This window comes from Antedon mediterranea, chromosome 5 (assembly GCF_964355755.1).
Source record: "Antedon mediterranea chromosome 5, ecAntMedi1.1, whole genome shotgun sequence".
Lineage (NCBI taxonomy): Eukaryota > Metazoa > Echinodermata > Crinoidea > Comatulida > Antedonidae > Antedon > Antedon mediterranea.
Window position 1 is genome coordinate 8,388,693 of NC_092674.1, and position 20,024 is coordinate 8,408,716.

Sequence of the window (20,024 nt, forward strand, 5' to 3'; positions counted from 1 at the left end):
AAACAGCAAAACAAACTCGAGCGTAAAAACGCGATCGAGGTGTGCATGCCACCAAAGAATATATATCACTCTTTGATGCCACGTACATTTCGGTGTGGTGACGTGTAGAAGCCTCGAACCTCTGGCCTAGCTTTATGTTTTTGATACTTTACCAAGATTATGGTGAGTTGAAAATACTGTACTTTTAAATAATTGTAAGCCTTAATAGTTTTAAATAGAATGTATATTATATTATTAGACCCTACTGAAAATACTATGTACTCGGCTAGGCCTGGCCTTAGCCTAGCTAGTTCAACAACTTCAAGTTGGCTCAACCCGGTGTTCAGTGTAGTGAAGCATCTGGAGTTATGAAGGTGTCAATAAATGGCCGTTTCGACCCGATTCTAACCGAAATGGTCGTTTCGACCCGAGGCTTATCATGCATGCACAAACGAGAATAGTTTTCTAAATTATTATTATTTGTATGAAATACTATTACTAGTTCTCAGTCTCAGCGTCTTCATTAAAACAAAACATTAACAACGTTTCGAAACAAATCCACAGGATTTTTCAAAGTTTTTAGATAAAGATTTTGATGCTAAGGAATGGGTAAATGCAGCATTCAAGACCCAGAAGGAAGAGAAGCAGGATCGGGATGTAAGTTTCAGAAAAAAGAAAAATGCATGGCATTCATAAATACTGTATATATATTCTGTATGTACAATCAATACAATAGATACTAGCTGCCTAGTCTAGCAGCAGTTCCAAGACATTATGTAGTACAGTATATATACAGTATTATTAGTATTATTGGTATGATGCAATGAATCAAAGGGTCCTCCTAAATACCAAGAACTACCAAGACCTGTCAATTTAAAGTGTTAATTTAACGAAATATGATATATATATAGACTTCTAATAGCATTTCCAACAATAAAACCTCAATTTTAGCGCGATATAGACACCAAAAATGTTAAATAATCGACAAGCTTCGCGTTCGTGAAACGAACTGAGTTGATGCATACATTGCGTCACAAATGTTCGTATTGCGTCAACTAGTATGACCTACCAAGACCTGTCAATTTAACGAAATATGATATATATAGACTTCTAATAGCATTTCCAACAATTAAACCTCAATTTCAGCGCGATATAGACACCAAAAATGTTACAAAAATGTTAAATAATCGACAAGCTTCGCGAAACGAACTGAGTTGTTGATGCATACATGCGTCACAATGTCCGTATTGCGTCAACTAGTATGGCTCACTAACACTCGACGCAGCTCTCCTGTCGTAGGCCTACTGTGTCGTAGGCCTACTGTGTCGTAGGCCTATAGGCTACATTAAAAATTGTTGGTGTCTATATCGCACTAAAATTGAGGTTTTATTGTTGAAAAAGCTATTAGAAGTCTACATATATCATATTTCGTTAAAATAAAACCTTAAAATTGACAGGTCTTGGTAGTTCTTGGTAGGTCATACTAGTTGACGCAATGCGGACATTTGTGACGCAATGTATGCATCAACTCAGTTCGTTTCGCGAACGCGAAGCTTGTCGATTATTTAACATTTTTTGGTGTCTATCGTGCTAAAATTAAGGATTTATTGTTTGAAATGCTATTAGAAGTCTATATATATCATATTTCGTTAAATTAACACTTTAAATTGACAGGTCTTGGTAGTTCTTGGTAGGTCTTGGTAGGTCTTGGTATTTAGGAGGACCCGGATCAAATGTTTAATATAAGCTTCTTTGACTTCAATGTTATTTTTCTAACTAAAATATTCCTCTTGTTTTATATAGACATATGCATCTACCTGTGTTTTGAAACTTCAACTGTTCATTCAGGTAAAGTCTTCATCTTCTGGTGGTATCTACATACAGTTATTTCTTTGTTTAATGAAAGAAAAATAATAGACATGTTCTCCCTATTTATGATACTGTACACCCCAGTGGGCCCCTACCCCCTATTTCTTGTATATAAAGATATTACCTTCGAAATGAGATGTTAATAAATAGTCAAAATCTTTACTGGTCGAACGTATGTCTTTACCAATATACATGAAGGTAAACATACTGTATACAAATGAATACTTGCTTTCCAGCAAGCTTTGGGCTTAGCCTGTGAGGGCTTATAGCTGTTACACCAACTTATTTATATCATTCTTTGCAGGAGGTAAACAATTCAATTGAGGAAAGCAGCCAACAGGCTATTTTAAACCTTCCCAGAGTTCTTAGAGATATCGAATCTGTGAAACAGGAAGCCACCTTTCTCAAGGAGCAAATGAAACTTGTCAAGTCAGATATTCAAAAGGTAAAGTAATTTCACATTACTGCATGTCAATATATCCCTACTCTGTTGGTCTCTAACCAAGGCAATCAAACAACAGGATGCTGAGCTCCGGAGATCAATTTGGTTTATTTTGGCAGACACTACATGCAGCGGAAATGATGTACATAGTACAGTACTGTTGGTATTTTTCGCAGCCAGACATCAAAGGACTGTTACGAGTTCCTATCTTGGCAAGGCGAACTCAGTGTCCTGTTGTTAGATTGCCTTGATCAGGCTCTAACCGACTTAGTGTTGAATTATCAACAACCAGTCAAGATGGATACACTCGGTTTATATTGTAAACCAGTTTTTGAAATTTTTGAAAAGTCTGGGCTAATTTCTACATTTTTTAATTGAAGGTGGAAGAAGACACATCTCAGTCGATGAAGATGTTACTTGAGATTGACAGTGTCAAGTCGAGAATGCAGGCTGCGTCTGAAGCTCTCCAGCAAGCTGATAACTGGACAACATTGATGGTAGATGTTGATGAAGTCTTTCTATCAAAAGATGTCAATGCCGTAAGTCACATTAGTTAGGACAAGAGGGTTTATCTTTTGGTTCTAAAGGTTTAGTACAATTTTGGTGTTCTTTCAAAGTTTGTGTGTTTAACAGATAAACGTATAGTATAATAATTAATAATAAGATTACTACCCACACAGTTTGATTTGATTTTCCAATTATTTGTTTTAATTTTCTATAGATTGCAGGTAAACTGGGTGCTATGCAGCAGAGCTTGGTGGGTAACTATTTCGTGTTTATTTATGAAAAAAATAAAATTAAATAATTTAAAATGGTTTTTAACTGTAGAAGAAAGAAAGTGATTTTATTTATTTAAGTAATTGGATAATGCTATGCGATTTAAGTTTTGTATTGATTTAAAACCAGTATGTAAATGTTTGTATTAAAAGTGTATTTATTACTTGATTGTATGTTTAAGTGTAACTTGTATATAAATGTGTTGATCAGGGGGATTACCACCTATCTGATAGGACAGTGATTAATTTATTATTGGTAATCCTTGGCCATATGGGCCTAAAGACACTTGTTTGTATGTAAATTCAATAATTCTTTTGACTGCAGAGCATGTTAGCACATTGTGGTGATTATGAAGAACGTTGTCAACATCTAGAGACACTCAAGAACCGCCTGGAGGCCATGTTAAGTCCACAACTAGTTGGAGCATTCAACACACATTCACATGGTACGGATGTGTTCACTGTCATAATCATATATAGATTATAGTTGTCGTCAGATTTTGACAAAACAATGTGATGTGTACATATATGGACATAGTGATGTCATATCACTACCATATTTGAGCATATCACTACCATATTTGAGCATTGTAGACAGAGTTTAAGTAGAGGTTGTACTGTAATTCATTTTTATTTTTTACGAATGATTCCATTTCAGAAGCAACACAACAATACGTAACCATTTTCAAAGATATGGATCGTCTTCCACAGCTGTACAACTACTACCACAAATGTCATAAGGTATGCTATCAAGTATAAATAACAATCAATGCTATAGTATATACAGCAATGTGTATAAAGTTCTGTCTACACTATTAAATTATTTTGACAAAAAAAGTGTGGTGTGTCCAAATATGGTAGTGATGTACCCAAATATGTGATATGACATCATTAAGAAATGGGGAATCAAGGTCTCAGAATAATGTGCACCTTTCGGAAGAATAGGGCTGTTCATCTCGGCCCATGTCTTTTATGGTAGATGCTCCAGTCAGTGGCGTAACTGGCCAAACCCAGGAGCCTCGGGAGTTTATGGAGGCCCCTGAGCAGTGTCCAGAGAAAAAAACAGGCATTAAAAAAAAAGGCTTAAAAAACGCCGGAGGCCTTCAGCGTGTTGGTGCCACTTAGGGTTCCTAAACCAGGGGCGCCTCTGTGTTAGGCCACCAGCTTTAGTGTGGCTGTCGTGGGACCTTATCCCAATTTTCTCAATTGAATGAATGATATAAACAATACATAGGTTGGAGCACATAATTGATTTTACTTTAAAAATTGTATTCACTTATTCTTTTATACCTTCCAAATGTCTAGTCTAATTTACTGCAAGCCTGGAAGAAGCTGCAAGAGGTAAACAGTGCAAAGTCTTTAGTAGAGTGGCTACCAATGTTCTATGACCACCTGATGGCCACCTGGCATTCAGAGGTGCAGTGGTGTGAACAAGTGTTTCCCAACCCTGGTAAGGTTGTTGTTGAACTCCTAACCCAGACGTTGAGTAGCCTCAAACCGTCATTACCAGCCTGCATGGAGACTACTCTAGAAGAGGATACCTTATTAAACTTGATTGAATTAAAAAAGGTAAATAACTATTTTTTTTGGTACATTTTTTACAGTACAGTAGAATCCTTATTAAGGGTACACCTATCTTTAGAACCCAAAAAAAATATATCCTTAAACAAGGGGAAATATATATGTTTTAATAACAATATAGCAACTCCTCATTAAGCCGATTTTCCACTAGGCGAATTTGTTCGCGCGAATCGAAAGCGTCATGCTCTGCGTATTCGAGTTTCTGTCTGTCATACTCCCTTCTTCGACGAATTCTAGTTCCTTTAATTTTTCGCTTCAGCGAAATTTACTACTTCGAATTGTTTCTACTTTTTGCGAAGCGAAAGATTGCGCAACCAATTAGAGCTCAGGAAATGAGCTATGACGCTTTCATGAGCAATCATGCGAATCAAAATGCTCGGCAACCACGCGAGAAACATGAACGTCGCAGCTTTTCGCTCATGTAGTGGAAAGAGAGTAGGAGATTTTTTTCTTCGCGAGAACAAATTCGCCTAGAGGAAAATCGGCTTTAAGGGGACCCAAAAAGTATCCCCTTACAGTAGATTGGCCTCAGAATAGGGATTGGGCTATTGGTATTTTATTTTTGTTTATTTAAAACACAATTTATTTTACATATGGTCCTGTTTATAAAAAATAAAAGGTTAAAAACATGCATAAAAAAATCTTTTAAATTTGCTAAAACAGTAAAGTAAAGTCAAAAATATATTTACATTTATGATAAAACGAGTGAAAATACAAAAAGGAATTTGTAGTTCTAAAATTTGAGTATACCATGAATTTACTTTTATTATTCAATGTTAGTTACCACACATTATTATTTCGCTAACGTATATTTCTTCCATACTTTATACTTTTTTTCAGACTACAGATAGGTTTGCAAAGAACATCGACAGTGCAATAACTACATCTAAGAAAGGTAGGTATTTTTAAAGTTATCTTAAGCTCTGTCTACATTATCAAAAAAGGTATTATGTGCCCGTATATGGTAGTGATATGCTTAAATATGGTAGTGATATGCTTAAATATGGTAGTGATATGACATCATCATATCCATATATGAGCACGTCACATTTTTTTGTCACATAAAATTTGATAGTGTAAACAGACATAACACTACCCTTGAATAGGTTATATTTTTCACCTATAAATATATATTCATATATAAATGTTCTTCTCAATTATCCAGCTAATTTTTATTGTCATAGATTCTTGTCTCGGCCTTGAAGAGTTTGAACTTGTGAGGGCGATATATTTACCATACCTGCCATACTTAGCCCGATATGGTGCACTTGAAGAAGAGTATTTGAGTCAAGAACTTAGTTGTTTGCAGTTGGTAATTAACTAAATTTTTGTTTATAATACAATAATAATATCCTGGATTTAAAGAGCGAACTAATGATCAGTCCAACACACTGCGCCACACGCCCTTACCACTATCATTATGCTGGTATGTAGAAAAATGAGTATCATTTCTGTAAACACTTTCTCTTTATTTTCAGGAAAAACGTGATTTGATTGATTGTGCCCAACTTTTATCAAATTCTGTTACGAATATTTTCAAACTGACCAATGATGCGGTTGATAGATGTATGATCTTGACCAATGGCTATGATTCTCTTGGGCTCATTCAAGCTGTTAAGGTCTGAAATAAAATATTTGCTATCTACTAAAACTAGGCTTTTTTAGAAGTAATAATATATATATATACACATCACAGGCACAGAATTAATTCTAAACTGCCCGGTAATATACTGAAAATTAATTAATTTGAAACGATGAAGATTAGGAATGAGAATAAGAACAAGTCGCTCCAACCGAGATTCGAACCCGAAACCGTCTTGTTGATATGCAGATGATCTAACCATTAGACCACTAGGGCTTTCATGGTAATATATGCAGGAGTAATTTTGGATCTGAAAAAAAATGATTTTAATTCTGATGTTTTCAACAAATATTTTGCTTTTTAACTTTAATTATTTTTTTAATTTATATATAGTGTTTGTTTAGTCGTTATTGCAAGTCATTTAATGCATCCATCAGTAACTTACAAAGTGATTTTGAATCAAGTTTCTCTACGTCAAGAGAACTTGGGGAAGATTGGACAACTTTCCAGCATGCCCTGAAAGTCATCCAAACATGTGGTAGGATATTTATTTAGAAATATCTAAATAGTAGATTACATACAGTAGAAACACTACCATATTTGGGTACATCACACTTTGTTGTCAAACTAGCTAGTGTAGACAGAGCTTTGATAATATACAAATAATGAATGTTAAATTACATTTCAGGTGAATTGCTTCTTGGAATGGAGGATTTTGAAATTAGTCTGAGTGGGTCTATTCTCTCGTCAACAGCTGCTCATCAGTGTGAAGCATTCTCCCCCACGGCACTACCACAAAAGGCTAGGTAATATTGATAGTATATTTTATTTACCTGATGTGTTCTTCTCACAATAAGACCCAGATCAAACCAAGTTCTACCTTATGTATTCATTTGCTCCAACAAATTTTTACAATATTTATTGGAGCCAGACTCCCACACTCCCATAATGTTTTTGGCAACTTCACAATGATCTGAAAATTAAAGCATATATATTATTTAAAAACAATAAACCAGGTCATTCCTTGTCTTAAACGTACGTTTTATGGTAAATTTTAATAACAAGAGAGAAACAATGCACTACCTCGCGTTGAATGTCCTCTCGTGGACGGTATATAGGCCTAGCCTAGATGGGCTTAGTTTTGTAGGCCTAACTGATAAAAAGTAACGTATGAACATTGTAAGCTAGCTATAGGCCTAGTATTGGCATCAAGCAGTTGGTAATTGGTTATAAAAATATATACAAGTTCTTCAAAAAACCTATCATTTATATGAAGTGGCTAATTTAGTTCAATCTTATTTCTGTAGCCCAGTAATTACCAGTGCATTCACAGACTACAATTACCTGTTAGAAAACAATCCAACCAAGTACCAGGATTTACTGAGACTCATCCACAATATAAAACAAGGTAAAACTAAACATTGCTATTTTCATTTTTGATCATATTCTTATTTCTCAAAATGGAATGCCTTGTCAAGAACTGGCCTAGGTAAGCCACGAGTCTTATAGCTGATGATTCCTTTTATACTGTATCGCCCATGTAAAACATACTTATTTGATGGCCATGGCCTTTCAAGCATGGTCTGTGTGTGTGTGTGTGTGTGTGTGTGTGTGTGAACAGATGCTTGCATGAAATATTTATGTTTCATATGCTTTCAGAAAATAGTTCATCAGTTATGGATGATCCAATGAAAGGTCTTAAGAAGGTCAATGAGCATGCTCATAAGTTTGCATTTGAACTAGTGTTTAGTCAACTTGAAAAACAGCTGGTGCAGATTTCCTACATGGAGGTAATAATATTAAAATAAAGCTCTGTCTACAATATCAAACTTTATGTGACAAAAAAATGTGATGTGTCCATTTATGGATACGATGATCATACCACTACCATATTTAGGCACATCATACTTTTTTTTTCAAACTAGTTTGATAGTGTAGACAGAGCTTAATATTAAAATTTAAAAACTTTACACAAACAAACATCTTGTATAACCACTCGTCCCAACCAATATATTTTCCAAATTCAAAATGTCTTTATTGCTTTTTTTTTTAAAAGGTTTGGACGTCAGAAGGTGGTGTTCTGTCAGCCGATCTTCCAACATTCAGTTTGTCTCCACAGGAGTACATCACTAAGGTATAGAATGCCTTATAATTTAAACAATCGCAATTTTATCATCAACAAATATAGAGACTAGATTTGCTTACGGTATGTTGGTTTTTAAATGTTTAGATTGGACAGTATTTGATGACATTACCTCAACAACTTGAGCCATTCACTTCACAAGAGAACCCAGCATTAGCAAAAGCACTGGAGACTGGGAGACTACCCTTCCCTCCTGAGCAAGGTAGGCTTTATAAACATTTGTGCATATGATTTATTTGCTGTTTTAGCAACTTTTTATCAGATTAGTCTAGCTTGTTTAAAGCACCTGAATCTAAGTGAGTCTGAATCCTTGTCTACAGTGACAAAAAAATGTGATGTTCCCATATCTGGACATGATGATGTCATATCACTACCATATTTGGGCACATCACAAGTTTTGGTCAAACTAGTTTGATAGTGTAGACAGAGCTTGAGGAAGTAAACTTTAATTCTTCCTAATGTACATGACAAGCACACTCCTATTCAAACCAGGAGGTACTGTACATTTCATGCATGATTAACATACTATTATAATTCCATACTAATAAGTAATTTACATACAGGTGGTCTTGAGGTAGAACATCTAGCCGACTACTGGCTTGGTGCGATTGCACGTGGGGTCATGTATACATACGTAGAATCCATCTTGAAAATTGACGAGTTGACGGCACATGCAGCGAGGCAGCTTGTTACAGATATAGGTGAGTTGACAAGATTAAATGGGTTAGGGGGTTGGGGGTCTGATTGTTGAAATTGGTGTTGTTTTTTGTCCATTGAATAAGAAATTTGGCAGAATTCCTATATGTGCATTTCTTATGTTATACTGTAACAGGTGTCAACAGCATATAAAAATATTGCAATGCACTCCTTTTGCTTTCATGAGGGGAAATATAATATAAAAGGGGAATATATGTTTTAACACCCACTACTAATCCTATTCAGAGGACACTTTGTTGGGACCTAAATGTGTCTTCTTTGCCATACAGGGGCAGATCCAGGGTTTTTTTTAAAGGAGGAGCACTGTTATACTGTAACAGGTGTCAACAGCAAATATTGCAATGCACTCCTTTTGCTTTCATGCCTACAGTAGTACATAACTACATCTCTCTTGTTCTTGTATGATACAAGCCATTTTACTGTATATCAAGTTATAAGCATAGATATATTTCTACAGGTATGTTATAAGCTGCCATTACTACCATATACTTATTAAAATCCTGTAATATATATTCAGATTATCTGTGCAATGTACTAGATGCATTTGGCCTTCCAGCCTCTACTGATTTAAGACACGTAGAAAAACTGCTTGAAACGCCAGTCTCACAGTAAGTTTTGAAAAAGTCATATTTCTGCTGATAAAGCCTCATATTTATGTGAAAGTTATAAATATGAGCTTTTAGGCTCTGTCTACACTATCAAACTTTGTGATGTGCACAAATATGGTAGTGAAATGCCCAAGGGTATATATATAGCATCATCATGTCCATATATGGGCACATCACATAAAGTTTGATAGTGTAGACAGAGCTTTATGTGCATATAAAATAGGAAAACAGAAATATTGTTTTTTTTTCCTACCATTAATAGAGCACTGTTTTATTATTCTCTTAATTGTTTTTACAGTTATGATGAAATTACTGGAGCGATCCCATCTCGTCTTTGTCATGTAATTTTAAAACTTAAGAAGCACCATGAAGATAGGTAGAAAATAGAAATATCAATATACAGTATATTATATACGACCTGCGAGTGAGTTTCTACTTTAATTTCAGTTCAGTGAACTCATTTAAAGTGGATGCTCCCAGAATTCAATGCGTTTCCTACTACTAAATCATCAACTATTCCATTACAGAAAATATATGTTTTAACACTGCCATTAAATCCTATTCAGAGGGGGACCAAAAGGTATCGTCTTTGCCGTACAGAGGCAGATCTAGGAATTTTTAAATGGAGGAGCGCTAAAATATAATATTAAGTGCGCCCCTAGCTCTACCCCATTGTATACTATGGATTGACTATTTTAGGACTTGGCACCAATAAGGCAACACAAAATTCAGCCAAACACAAATACCATTTCTTAGTTTTAATTCGCCATACCACAATTTACTATCAGTTTTAATATACACCTAATATACAATGTAATACTTTGTTTTATCAAATATCAATAGAATCTTCTTATCTACTCTACATGGTTATGGGTTAAATCTATTTTTGTTGTACTTATAAATAGATTATAAGTTCTTTTTAAAATTAAATAATATTTATTGCAATTATGTAAACTGTCTATTATTTTATCAGCTATATTTTACATTGCAAAAAACATGAAATACATCAACATTGGTATTGTTATATATAGTAATAATTACAAGGAAATACACAAATCAAGTACAAAGTACTGCAATGTAAAATAGAATTAATGTTTTAAAGAAAAAATTTCTTTATTGAGCATTGTTTCGACAGCTTTCTAATTTTGAATATTTCAATATTAATTTCACTATATTGCATAATCTTTAAAAATATGGTGCAATTTGAGAGATGTAACATTACAGAACTGTTTACATCCCTAGGCTAACCATGTGCAGTTACTACTCTTTCATACAATTATCATAAATTCGCACTCAACCCAATTAAACTGCACCAGAATATAACATGACCTTCATTAACAGAATACAACAAATTACAGTACTTTCACACCTACAGTACTAACATTTAGCAATAATTAATTAAAGTAACCTTTGATATGGTCATATTTATAATTACTTTAAATTGCTAAAAATACATGTGGGCTCAAACATATCGTCAGTGACACCAATTGCGTAGTAGTGGTTTGACATAACCATGCGTTTCGAGAAAAACGCAATTTAGCAAAGAGCTTCACAAAACACATTTTAGCTTAAAGAAATTTTCATTGATATGATTTATTTACACGCCTGTAAAGCTAAAAAATTCAGCTATTAAAAGATGTAATTTGATTGTAATCTTGTTAATTAATGAATTAGTACTTGAAGGATAAACATTAGTGTCACTTCGTGAAGACGCAAAATCCATTTAACGCGCATAGTGTCTGTAGCCATTTTAGTGTCACTTTGTGGCGTCGCCGACGATATGCAGGGTCAAATACGAGTTCCATTTCTCATATCTGCTTAAATATAATATTAAGACTACAGAAGGTTTTACAACATTTACCAAATACTACTACCAACCATACTGTAGAGTATGAAACAAAACTAAAAATAACTGAAAATCTCCAACTGAAAACTGTATTGGAATGTTTGTGAACTATAAATTGCGACATAAATTAATGATTTTTCAAATTTTGCTTGGTGGTTGGGAGTTTAGAATCTAAAATCCGATTGAAAAGCACCATGCTATTAAATCTAGCTTTAAAAACCAGCAAAATAAATAGTAAATTTTAAAATTAATAAAGAAAATTAAACAAACTATTAGGTTCAAATCAATTTTTCAAAGTAACTATCGCATGTATACACTAAATTAATAATTAATTTTTATTCTGTATGTGTAAGGTGTTCTTATATAACAATAATTAGGCCCTAACCTAAAAGATAGGTTCTTTGCCATCAACCTTTTTTTGGCAGCAATCATTACCAAGTGCTGATTTTATTTTTATCCTTAATTCATAAATAAACTAATGCGTGCACTTGAATGTCATTTTTGTGTGGGAAAAAAATTAGTGCGATTTATTCCGTCTAATCCATCTTTATCCTCTGACTGGTCATTCGGTAAATGATTGTGTCGCCAGGATCCATGTACCACATCCCGTATGCTGTAGCATACACCACTAGGACCAGGATTACTGACAACCAGAGGATGATGTTAAATATTGCAGAGAATTCTTCACTCCTCTGAAAGACATTTAGGCTGTCTTTAGTCGGGTTTTCCTGGTAGGAGAGAAATAAAAATAATATTAGTAAATTAAACCATGCTAGATTTTGTTCTATATATAATTATTTCTTTATACTGGGTAGCCTTTTCAGCCGAAGACTGTTCTCCCAGAGGGGCCCAGGCATGATCAGTGGCTGTATGTGTACTAGTATACCGTGGTAACACCCTACTCGCCTCGAAAGATGCACCAGGTTCTTTAAAGTGCACATGTGCTAAATGTGTACACTGGACCTATAATATATTCCTTATCCGAGAAGACTCATTCTACCACCGGAGCGAGTGAGCCTCAAAACCTGATGTTATGGCTACGTAATTGCTGCTCCACTATATGTTAGTAGCTAATGTGCAATTTTGCTACCCATCTCATTTACATACAAAAATGGAAATGGAAACCGGTATTAATAAGTTTAAAAATGATCATAAAACTAAATATTTAATTAAGATTATGAATAAAAATAACAGGAAGGGTGTATTAAATAGTGCAACACAAGTAACTTGATAAATCACAAGCAACAGTTAAGATGATCAAATTGCTTACAATGCGTTCTAGTTGGAACCGAACTGGATGCAACAAAAATAAGTTGACCAATCACACGCAATAGTTCGGGTAGTCCATTGTGTTGTGGAAACCAAGCTTAAGATCTGTCTACACTATCAAACTTTGTGACAAAAAAATGTGCCTATATATGGACACGATGATGTCATATCACTACCATATTTTGGCACATTTTTTGTTTTTAACTAGTAGACAGAGATTTAGAAGCAATGTAGGTGGAGATACAGTGTAATGGGATGCTACAGTGCAATGGTAACTTACATCAGTTGCTAGTATAGACCTTCCCATACGATGTTCAAAATGTGGTAGTCTTTGGGTTGTGACGGCCATAACTACAGCATTGTTGTCGTATAGTTTCATAAATCCACTTGAAAGCTACACAAATTGGGAAAAAAATAATAAAAATAAATCACTTACATAATTATCTTTACCAGTAGTAATACCTTGATCAGTAGGAATACAAGTCTTGTATAATTACTATTACATAAGGTTGGCTGACAACATATTTTGGTAGTTCAAGTATAAGAATTCTTGCTACTAATAGTGAATTTTATCTAGGCCTATATTAAAGTGAAGTTTTTCTTAAGCCCTGTTCCCAGTATGAAGCAATGCAACAACATATGATGCCAGATGTCCTAGTGGGAATCAAGCTTTACTCACCTGTGATAAAAATGATTCTAACACAGCACTTGCTTCTTTAGCTTCAGTAGATTTAGGCCCATGTTGTAGTTGTATCGCTCTCAACCCATACAAGGTGAAGGACATAGAGTCTGGCACATTATCATCAACCACTGCCTTGTTTTTAGTTAGCTACAAGATTATAAAGGTACTTCAGTAAGTTAGTAGAAGTACACTGGCAGTGCATACTCAAAAATGCTATACCACTGTGATCAGTCAAGGGAAGATTGTCAAAAGGCTAGGAGTTTTATGTGGATAATTTTTAAGATAGTCTATATAGCTTTGACAACTTTGTATACATGACCACAGTGCTGATTTTGCCACTTTCCCCCCAACTGTGATAGGATTCAATAATTCAACATTTAATTACCATCAGTAATAAATTATTATTAGGGTAATGATAGTGATACTGCTATGAGAACATAGTACTGTGACTAAGCACGGATTAGAACCCACTCACATAGATAATGACAATAAATTGACTTGACTTGACTTAGGTATGGATTGAGTGACCTAGTGGTTAAGAAAGTATAACCACAAACTATAGCTATAATGTTGGCAATGGTTCGCAGCTCATTCTCTCGATAGTTCTGGTGATCGGCCTAGTGTACACAAAAATATGCACTTTAAAAACCTAGCCGTGGACAGAGAAGAGAGCTCCTTAATTGGACGCACTGACATGACCCTTGGGAGGAAAACAATGTAACATCAAAAGCTCTGTCTACACTTTAAAAGTTTATCATATGTGGCAAAAAAATGTGAACTACTTATATATGGACATGATGTCATACCACAACCATATTTGGGCATATCAATACCTTATTTGGGCACATCACACTTTTTTGTCAAACTAGTTTGATAGTGTAGACAGAGCTTAAGTCCACAGCACCACGAACAATGATCTATTGTTGGAATGGTGCTATATACAATAATTTATTCGTATGTTCAGATACTGTGTATTTTTTAGTTTCATACTTACAGCTTCTAGTGCATTCTGGAGCATCTGCAGTTCGCTGAAGAACTGTAAATGTGAAGACTTTGAGATGTTCAAACTCAGGGCTTCATAGTTATGAATAATTGAATTCTCTCCATGAACAAGACTGTGTAACAAAGCATCTAAACTGTCAGGCGTGTTCCCAAATACATTTGGATATTGGGATCCTAAACTGAAAAGCTGTAAAAAATATATGTAATGCTTTATTTTATTTTCATTTCAATTATTTTTTCTCCATATAAATATGTGTAAAGTAATACTTTCATTTTCATTATTTTGTCTCCATAAAAATACAATTTACAAAACGTGGACAAAGAACAAGAAAACAACAACACACAAAACCAGGCAGAGACAGGATTCCTCAAAAGCGAACTTAATCACTATCTAATAGGTCTCCTGCTTCTTAGAAACTAAATACTGTAGAGACTTATGAATGATAAACGATCTGACTTTCTATTGTATTGCATTGTACAGACTACTGCAGAGGCAATAAGTACCATGTTTAATTCAATAATGCACATAATTTAAATACTACTGTATATTGGAATGCTAATTACCACAGATACAATGTTTTTCTTTAAAGGACTTTAAAACGTCATATATCCTGGTTTGAAAATTAAATTTGTTTCTTGAAATTGTCACATGTGCAGAGAAATGTTATTTCTTACCTGTCCATCAATAGCAGCATCAATTAAAATTGGTTCCTGAGTCGGAAATGATGTCGAGATGGAAGACATTAAATAATTTGTTTCTACAAAACCAATAGCTTCCTAAAAGAAATAATTATAGTCAAAATAGATAACCATTCAACATACTGTATTTACAATAGATGTTGCTAGACGCAAATTAGTGAAACTAGTTATTTAGTTATAAAGTGGATGAATAAGGTGTACTACATTGTATATACCACTTTTAGTTACTCTATATACTTTTCACTTTTATTCACATTAATATCATATTTCATATCATCAAGATAAAATCATATTATCTTCATTATATCACATTTTTGTTAATTTCTAATGTCATTACAATTTGATCAACTTCCAACAGTTTGACCCCTATAGTAGACAAAATAATAATAATACACATCGAGGGACACACACAAGCTACAAGTCTCAACATCAAGTAAATCAAGTAACTATTTTTAAATTTTGTAAATTCACTCTCCTTTTTTCATTAATTTTCTTATATTTTTCCACACTACACTTACAAAAGAAGTTTCAAAAGCAAAACAAATTTAAAACTAAGACAATTATGCATTAACTGCATTGTTAACCTTTTTGTTTCAAAACCCACGACATATATAACTTCCTTTTATATATCATTTTATAATATCTCATTCTAAAATATTTTACACAGAAATAACAATTTTCCTTTTGAGAGTTTTTCATATTTTTTTTGTCATTGTAGAACTCTTATTTTACAATTTATATATACAGTATTCAAGATAAAACAAATAAAAATCATATCAAATCAGTACCAGTAACTTCTTTTCTGATAAAATAGTATCAGATTAGAATAATCATATTAGCATAATAGTATGTCTTATACCACTATACTTTCATACCATAACGGGGACTGACATTTTGATTAATAGCAGATCAATCTGAATTTGGAGTATTTGTATTGCATCTTTATCTACCATGATGGTGTGTACCCGGGTCATTCTTAAATATTTCCATACAGGGAGGTTCCGCATTTACCTGGTAGCACAAGTGTGGGAAACTATGGTGAGGTGCACCATTTAAGGCGTACAGTATATTTCCGAAGATTTGGTAGCACAAGTGTGGGAAATGTCTGGGTGAAATTAGTAGTTTAAGTCCCTGGCCCGTCCGGTGTCAAAATGTCACGATTTATTGCACAATTTTATCAGGGATTTTGGCTATACTGGATTCTACGGCCATCACTAAAGGGATCCTACCTTTGAATTAATGAAAACTAGCCACCTATGTTTTATCCCAAACACCATCACGAACGGTCCCTTTGCCGGTAACCAGTAAAAATATTGCACCCTCTCTAGAGTGGCCTTTTTTTGGTAGTTAAGTCCATAGTATTTTTCAGTAAAACAGGTAGCGCAAGTGTATCATATCTCAAAGTGGCTGATTTGTATACAAGTGACCCCCCGGGGGTGCTTAGCAGTGGGTTGGTATTGTGTAGCACTTGCCTATGCTACACTGGAGAAAAATTTTCCCCGAATAGAATTCTTTTTTTTTGTGTAGTCACTTACTTTAGCAATTGGGAATGAAGCTAAGTGTTTTGGGTTCAATGCACTTCCTTCATTGCTTTCAATATTAATTAAAACACTGCTTTTAGGGCGTTTGAAAAGATTACCAGCCAATAGACCACTCCACTTGACATCCTGTAAAAAATAAATAAATCGTAAGTCAAGAATATTTATTTAATTTTTTATTTATTCAACTTCTCACCAAGATGTGTGAAGTAAAAGATAGGACCAACAGGTGGTAAACACCTCTGAAAAGGTCCAGTCCCAATTGCACGGTAGCTGTGTGTGTGGACTACTGTAGTACACCGGGGTAACCCCTACAGTACTCATCTCAAAAGATGTACCAGGTTCTTTAAAGTGCACATGAGTTAGATGTGTACACGGGACCTACGGAACCCGTGATGATGGCTACGTAACCAAATATCAATATGTATGAACGATACAAACATAATAATTTCTAAATAAAATTTCTTGATCTTCATCAGTGGAAAATGACTCCATTTCATTTCATTTCATTTCTTTCATTTCTTTATTCGAATTCATAAAATAACACAACATAAAAAAAATACAAAGAATGAATTCAGGGTAACACAAAAAAGTAACCAAAGGTCAAACTTATTTCCATTGTGGCCCTTAAGGATAAAAACACCATAAGAATAAACATTTACAATAAACAATAACACATGTAGTAACAATATAAATATAAATTATAATCTTTCAAGCATAACCTCTTTGAGATGTTTTCTGATATTTCTTTTGAATTGATTGATGGTTTCTGAAACCATTTATTGTCATTTGCATATAAAATATACAGTGTATAATAGAATATACATAGATTATAGATATCATGTTGATAATCATGGAACTAGTAGTCTGTGAGTGACAGTCTTCACATCTTGTTAGTTTAGATTTATTTAATTCTTATATTTCTTTCTAAATTATTTATTTTTAAAAGGGGGTGACTCAAGTTGGTGGGGTGCTTACCTTTGAAGGAGATAGACCCAATGATAGAGTTAAAACATCTTGAATTTCATCTACATTGATTGGTCCAGCATTGGAGTCAAATTGCACAGACTTAGGTGCATTGAGTACAAACAAGGTATTTTCACATAAACCTGTAAAGTAAAATGTGTTAATATATATATTAATAGTTGATTTCATTTTATCATATAGGCTATATAGCCTAGCCTAGGCCTAATCAGTCTTAAATAGGCCTACAAGATTTTTTATTTTTTGTATTGACTAGGCCTAGGCCTAAGGCTAGGCCTAGTAAATAAAACCTCACAAGTTTCTAATCTTACGTATATCCAATCTAGACATAACCAAACCTATATACCTAAGTTGTGTAGGCCTAGGCTAGGCCTCAACCTCTCACAGTGTACGCCGTGTATCCTATGGATCGCAGGAAAACCAATCGCCTCGCCACCATTCAGCATACCACATACATACACACACACACAACCACATCATCACCTACCTAGCCTACACAGTGCGTACATTGTATTTCTTTACAATCCATCAGCTTAAAATTTTTTTTATTAATATAGTATGCACTCCAAAGATAACTAATGTATTCTAATCTCTTAAAAGCTTACCTGAAGATATAAAGATAGCCAAAAACCCGCACACTAGAAATCGGATTTTCGCGACAGCCATTTTTTCTTGGGATCGATTACGATCGGTCATGTGTGTCATGTGATAATGGTGGTCATGTGATATACAGTACACCGACCGACGAACTAGACTCTCGTTCCCCTCTCGACTTGTTAAAAAAGTAAATAAAAAGTTTTGAAATTGAACATTTTAGACTTCCGCGCAAAGACAAGAAATATTACCTTTCATTTATACATAATATTATGTCAATATCTCTTAACTTTATTTATGTAACAAACAATTTAATCTTATTCAAGTTACTTGATAAAATTACCGAAAGCGCATCTCTTCCCCCGTCGTCCAAACCGCCCCCCCCCCCCCCCACACACACACACGAGTCGTGACGACTCGACACCAACGACACAACAACGTAATTGTCCCCGTGATTTATTTATAAAGAGCAAGCTACTATGAAATTCAGGCTGCCACAGTACACTCTAGCTATATTGGTAAATTACATGTTTTTAATTATCGGTAGGCCCAGTGTGGTGGTACAGTATATCAAATCTACAGTAGTAGCTGTAGTTAAGGCAGCCAATAATGCCTCCTCTACCACCTAGGTAGGCCTAGTTTATGCTACCTAGGAAGAAGTAAGTAGGCCTAGCTAGCTAGAGAGAGGCCTCTCTAGTAGGCCTACTAGAGGAGCCTAGCTAGTAGGTTGGCCTCCTCTACCTATCTATATCACTATCAGCTATGGAGGCTAGGTAGGCCTGCTGTGGGTTACCACTAGTTTGGCTGGCTATCTAGTAGTAGTAGGCTTAGGCTAGGAGGCCTAGTAAAATTATTTAGATTAACAGTAGGCCCTACCGTAGACCTAGAAAACTAGAGCCTAGTAGGCCTACGCTACGCTACAGTATTGTATTTTTTAGTAAGTAATTTTCCTATAGTAGGCCTATTAGGGTGAACCCCTAGTATTCTATTATTATTGGATTTTGTAATTAATAATATATAAAGCCAAAGGAAGATACTAACTAGCTCTACGGTCTAGGCCCCCTTACTTAGGCCTAGGCCTATAGTTTATAGTTTCTTGTATCACTTTAGTTTTATTAATATATTAGTGTGACTGTGCAGAACCTCATTTTTATTTATTTCTCTCTGACAAATCGTCAGCATAAATTCTACACACAACAATACAGTAAAAAATCTGATATATTGTTATCAGTGTTCTGTTTAAGTGGCGGTTTCATCGCTGTTGGTTGACAACTGAATAAAATAAAATAAAATATTTTATATTTTTTTGCTCTGCAGCACCATACTGTGATGCATTCATAAAACTTATTTGCGCTCTCTATAGAATTATTATCGTATCGTAAAACATATCCGTGTGATCGGGTGGATAATTTCGCGTGTCGTCTAGATATAACATTATAACATAATTGAACTACAATTTAAAAAAAAAGTCAAATGATGTAGTAAAATTACGTTATTTGTTACTTTGCCAAAACGCCCCGTGTGAAAGGCAACGGACCAAATCAATGTTTGAATTGCTTGATCTGCCTTGAGACGGTGGTTTTTTTTTTTATTATAGGCCTATATAATAAAATTAATATTTGGAATATTATTAGGCCTCCCACCTAATATTATTATATAAGCTGTACCATGCCAACAGCATTGATAATGTAATTTTAATATTGCATATAATTA

General features: G+C 34.4%; 2 protein-coding genes across 2 annotated transcripts; one reads left to right on the top strand and one right to left on the bottom strand.

The window, feature by feature from the left end:
• Positions 1 to 101: 101 nt before the first annotated feature.
• LOC140048631 (conserved oligomeric Golgi complex subunit 7-like) lies at positions 102 to 10,450 on the top strand. The gene is made up of 21 exons (XM_072093390.1): positions 102 to 162; positions 544 to 636; positions 1,783 to 1,827; positions 2,153 to 2,293; positions 2,671 to 2,829; positions 3,012 to 3,047; positions 3,392 to 3,512; positions 3,725 to 3,807; positions 4,372 to 4,635; positions 5,488 to 5,542; positions 5,832 to 5,959; positions 6,126 to 6,266; positions 6,623 to 6,767; positions 6,918 to 7,035; positions 7,537 to 7,637; positions 7,889 to 8,019; positions 8,286 to 8,363; positions 8,460 to 8,574; positions 8,936 to 9,073; positions 9,607 to 9,697; positions 9,996 to 10,450. Exons 1-21 carry the CDS (start codon positions 160 to 162, stop codon positions 10,075 to 10,077), a joined length of 2,268 nt encoding a protein of 755 aa, XP_071949491.1. The 5' UTR covers positions 102 to 159; the 3' UTR covers positions 10,078 to 10,450.
• On the bottom strand, positions 10,443 to 18,426 carry LOC140048632 (renin receptor-like). The gene is made up of 8 exons (XM_072093391.1): positions 18,323 to 18,426; positions 17,712 to 17,842; positions 16,731 to 16,862; positions 15,172 to 15,273; positions 14,489 to 14,683; positions 13,492 to 13,641; positions 13,093 to 13,206; positions 10,443 to 12,271 (listed from the first exon to the last, which is right to left on the bottom strand). Exons 1-8 carry the CDS (start codon positions 18,420 to 18,422, stop codon positions 12,080 to 12,082), a joined length of 1,116 nt encoding a protein of 371 aa, XP_071949492.1. The 5' UTR covers positions 18,423 to 18,426; the 3' UTR covers positions 10,443 to 12,079.
• Positions 18,427 to 20,024: the final 1,598 nt, after the last annotated feature.

What these genes read in the sequence shown, in the direction of transcription:
- LOC140048631 (XM_072093390.1), top strand. An exon ending in CATCCACAATATAAAACAAG is followed by an intron (nt 7,638 to 7,888) that starts GTAAAACTAAAC and finishes ATATGCTTTCAG; the next exon opens with AAAATAGTTCATCAGTTATG. An exon ending in CACAGGAGTACATCACTAAG is followed by an intron (nt 8,364 to 8,459) that starts GTATAGAATGCC and finishes TTAAATGTTTAG; the next exon opens with ATTGGACAGTATTTGATGAC.
- LOC140048632 (XM_072093391.1), bottom strand. Translation starts at nt 18,422, where the DNA reads ATGACACACATGACCGATCGTAATCGATCCCAAGAAAAAATGGCTGTC. An exon ending in ATGCTGCTATTGATGGACAG is followed by an intron (nt 14,684 to 15,171) that starts GTAAGAAATAAC and finishes TATTTTTTACAG; the next exon opens with CTTTTCAGTTTAGGATCCCA. An exon ending in GGTCTATACTAGCAACTGAT is followed by an intron (nt 12,272 to 13,092) that starts GTAAGTTACCAT and finishes CTCTCCTACCAG; the next exon opens with GAAAACCCGACTAAAGACAG.